We start from the raw sequence: 4,569 nt of genomic DNA, 5'->3' as shown, positions 1-4,569 counted from the left end.
ATCTCCCAACTGTCCCGCCAAACTCTACCGCTATTCTGCTTCTCGGGATAGAGGTAGAGCACGGCAGGATTTGGTTTCACAATCCCGCGGTCCTGATTTTATCCTCATAAAAGGGTATGAAGTAAGAGGCAGCGAGTATACAGACCCATTTGGGTCTGCCCACCAAAATACTCAGGGCTTCTGCTGCTTAGTCCACCACTTGCAAGGACCCTGATACTGGGCAAATTAGGACACATTTATATAATAAAGCCTTTTACCTCTGTGCACTTTAACAAAAGTCAGAGGGTCCCTCTGGGATTAATAGGTATTGTTTACCACAGGACTGTGCCTATTAAATTGGCCTCAGATAACAGAAAGCGTTAACTATGCACATTCTGAAAAAAATTACATTTGTTTTTTTGTTTTTCAAATAGAAAGCACGATTTCTTTAAAACGTCATTAGTAATTAAAATATGGGTGGAAGTTGCCCTTTCTATTATTTTCCCCTTATGTACACCAGACTCCGCCGTAGCTCCGTACCCACGTGTTTCTACGCGCAAGTGCGTTCTGGCTTATCTCCACAACCAAGATGGCCGCAATCCCTTCACCTGCAGGTCATGTGTTGAGTTCCGTCTAGCCCTGTCGCCCTAACACTCTATGACTGCCGGGCGGAAGAGTAAACTGGGTCTTAGCTTCGTCTGTCGTTGTGCCTGCGGTGCTCGGCAGCTCAGATGGCGGCGGTTCGGGGACTGCGAGTCTCTGTGAAAACAGGAGGGGGTTTGGAACCGGAGCCTATGGAGGTAGAAGAGGGGGAGGTGGAGGCCGCACCGGACGGCAAGTCGCCGCGAGAGGTTGTGTCGGTACGTGCTGGAGGTGTTTCCTGAAGGGGAGGCCGGGGATAATCGGGCCTCTAGTGGGTTTCTGAGCCCACAGAATAGATAACTAGTCATTTATCTATAGCCACCAATAATAACGCGAGTCCGTCTCCTCACCAGTCATTCATCTCGTAGCGACAAATTCTTGTTAATGATCGCAGATCATTTTTCTTATTAGAATTGCAGTAACCTGTAAGAAATGATTGATGCCACATCTTGAAACGCTTAGAAGTAATTTGGTTAAAGATGTGCTTTTACATCTCTAGTATTCTCCTCCAAGTGTAGCAAGTGATCTACAAGTTCCATAATTAAAAAATGCACCAAAGTAGAAATATTAAATGTACTACTACTACTAATAATAACGGAGGGCCAACCCAGGTCATCCTGGAGGGGGAAGGCTCTTGGAAGTCTCTTTGTAATGTATAGTTAATTGGATGGAATAAAATATTTTAGATCAAATCATCTACTATGATTAGTCTGTAATGCCCAGAAAAAGGGAACTTTATTGTCCCTCTTGGTTCCTTCAAGGACAGTCGCAGCAAAAAACTGAGCAGCCCCTATCGCCTTATCTATAGCAGCGCATGTTTCTTTGGGAAACACTCTGCAGGGCTGCATAGCCTTTCAATGAAACTGGCGCTGATGACCTCGCCATGGCACTTCTGGCTTTGGGGAGAGATTGGGGGGGGGGATCACAGCCGCTGGACGTGTCACCCAGTAGTGTTTTAAAGTGAAATGTTACTCGGATTTTGGTAAAGCTTCATTCACTGATACCTGGGAAACAGGAATGGCTGCCCTTTCGGTTCCTCTATGGACATAATGTGGCATTTTAGGTTAGATTACTGCTCGCTGGTCTTATACCAGTTCATCTTCTCGTTAATTACTAAAATGAACTACCTGCAACAAAAGGGGAATCATAACCTTAATATTTAAATATCGGAAGAGAGAAATTAGTATATGTACTTTTTGAATGATGCGTAAACATTCCTGTCACCGTTATTGTATGATGTCATTCGCGCTTGAATGTTCATGATTACACGCAGCCACCATCAGATTCAAAGTTACAGTGAATGAACACTTGTTGCAGATCCTCTGTACGTTACGGTGTTACATTGTGTGTTAGAGATGTTATTTCTAATCAGTACGCATACATTGTGTAGTTCTGTAAATGTATTCGCACAAGCCTTTCTCTATGTAGTTTCTGAAATATAGGACAAATTACCCCCTCAAGACCCCTTCCAAAGAATACAGCTGACTGTCTTTAAAAAGCAAACCAGCGTAACAGTTTAATAACAGTGATACCGATCATTGTCTTTTAATGTATTTAAAGTATAATCACCTTGACTTAAGGGGTTAAAGACCAACGGCTTTTGCCATTCATGTTTCCACAATATTCCATTTGATTTGCCAAGCGTGCCAAAAGGCGGCGGGGGGGTATGGGCTAGTTTCATCTGTGAACATATCGGCGTAAACATTGAATTGTAGGTATATTTGGAGTTTGTGCATTAAATTGTCTTTTACGATCGCGGCTAAACCAGTGCCAAGTAGCCACGACTTTTTGTGCTGTTTTATATTGATCTATAGTGAAACTTGTCTCTTTCTGGCTCCCAGATTTGTCTGGTCGGCTCCTTAATTTTCATGGACTCTCTCAGGCCCTATTTTCAATGAGTAATGTGTGGTGACTGTGTGTGGTGCTTTTGGCAAGGATGTGGTTACATGGCCTCCTCCACGGCGTGTCTTGCGTTATGATCGTTAAACGTGTCTTTGTGGCTCTGATGCATTTATTACTGTTTGTTTTATTTTCAGGGCTCCAGTAGACGTTATGAAAATAAGGCTGGCACTTTTATCACTGGGATTGATGTCACTTCTAAGGTACGGCTAATGATCTGGGGACCTTTTCCAACGTATCGCGGTATATCAGATTGCATCATTTTGGCACCATTTTTATTTATTTATTTTACCAGGAAGCCATTGAGAAGAAGGAACAGAGAGCAAAGCGCTTCCATTTTCGTGCCGAGGACACAGACCATCAAAGGAATGTTGTACTGGATCTAGAAATGATTAAAAAAGGTACCCATCAAAGCTCCGAACAGAGCGCTCCTTGTGCATCCACTTATTCAAAAAAATAATTCAATGAAACCTACGCTCTTTCTGTAGCATCCTTAGATTTCGTTCAAGTCTCTGAGTGATAGGCGTTCCAAATATCTAGATAAGATGCTTCAAATAAGTCGATATTTTTATTGATTTTATTGTTTAATAAGAGAAGGAATGTACAGTGTGGATTTTTAGACACCAAATTAGGCTGCGGCCAAACATTTTGTTTGTGTAAACTGAGTGTATTCGCATTGGGTAATTCAATCTTTTTTTTTATATGATCCCAAAGGAAATCGTTAAAGTTAAATCTGCTGCGTGTTATGTTTCTTTTTAATGTAGGAGATCCCTATGCAATATGCACCATGTTATATGTATGCCATATGGCATTCTGCTGAGCCTTGTCAAACACCCTGTGTTCCTGTTTTTTTTTTTTTGTTTTTTTTTTAATGTCTGTATTGTTCTTCTCTTGTATATAAAAATAAAATTTTAATCGAATAAAAAATGTTTTGTGTTGCTAGGCTGGGGCTCTATAGACTTGGCTGTTCCCTAAAGAGTTTTGGTAATTAATCTCATCCTCATGACTGAGTATTGAATGCTTTAAGTGGGAATTTGAAACATGTTTTTTTTCTCTTCTTTCAGCAATTCCCAAAGCCCGCTTGGAAGCCCTTTACGTATGTGGAGTAGACGATATGAGCACACAGGATATCTTTGGTTTCTTTAAGCAGTATCCACCAGGCTTTATTGAATGGCTGGATGATTCCTCTTGTAAGTTCTGTTTTTTTTACTTTTTATAACATACCTTTAACGGATTAACTGGAATGCCTGCAAAATTGTTGGTATGTATAAAGGTTTGTCAGGCATTTTAACCCCCAACCCCCCAAGCCATGTTCTCATGTATGTGTGTATATATATATATATGTGTGTCTATGTATATATATATATGTGTGTCTATGTATATATATATATGTGTGTCTATGTATATATATATATGTGTGTCTATGTATATATATATATGTGTGTCTATGTATATATATATATATGTGTGTCTATGTATATATATATATATGTGTGTCTATGTATATATATATATGTGTGTCTATGTATATATATATATATATATATGTGTGTCTATGTATATATATATATATATATATGTGTGTCTATGTATATATATATATATATATATATATATATATGTGTGTCTATGTATATATATATATATATATATATATATATATATGTGTGTCTATGTATATATATATATATATATATATATATATATATATATATATATATATATATATATATATATGTGTGTCTATGTATATATATATATATATATATATATATATATATATGTGTGTCTATGTATATGTATATATATATATATATATATATATATATGTGTGTCTATGTATATGTATATATATATATATATATATATATATATGTGTGTGTCTATGTATATGTATATATATATATATATATATGTGTGTCTATGTATATGTATATATATATATACATATGTGTGTCTATGTATATATATATATATATATGTATATGTGTGTCTATGTATATATATATATATATATGTATATGTGTGTCTATGTATATATATATATAT

General features: G+C 37.2%; 1 protein-coding gene across 1 annotated transcript in view; it reads left to right on the top strand.

Annotated features, from left to right (window-relative positions):
• The first annotated feature begins 710 nt into the window (after nt 1-710).
• LOC149289691 (nuclear cap-binding protein subunit 3-like) overlaps nt 711-4,569 on the top strand; it is an 18,840-nt gene continuing 14,981 nt past the window's right edge. The window contains exons 1-4 of the mRNA XM_089490328.1: nt 711-839; nt 2,658-2,723; nt 2,816-2,921; nt 3,585-3,710. Of these exons, the coding sequence (XP_089346454.1) occupies nt 711-839; nt 2,658-2,723; nt 2,816-2,921; nt 3,585-3,710 (427 nt within the window). The remainder of the gene's footprint in view (nt 840-2,657; nt 2,724-2,815; nt 2,922-3,584; nt 3,711-4,569) is intronic.

Source organism: Sceloporus occidentalis, unplaced genomic scaffold, assembly GCF_023333645.1.
Source record: "Sceloporus occidentalis isolate IW3139 unplaced genomic scaffold, rSceOcc1.0.p SCAF_43, whole genome shotgun sequence".
In the NCBI taxonomy this organism is placed as follows: Eukaryota; Metazoa; Chordata; class Lepidosauria; order Squamata; family Phrynosomatidae; genus Sceloporus; species Sceloporus occidentalis.
The sequence above is the reverse complement of the archived record's forward strand: the minus strand, read 5'-3'. Positions and strand labels throughout refer to the sequence as shown.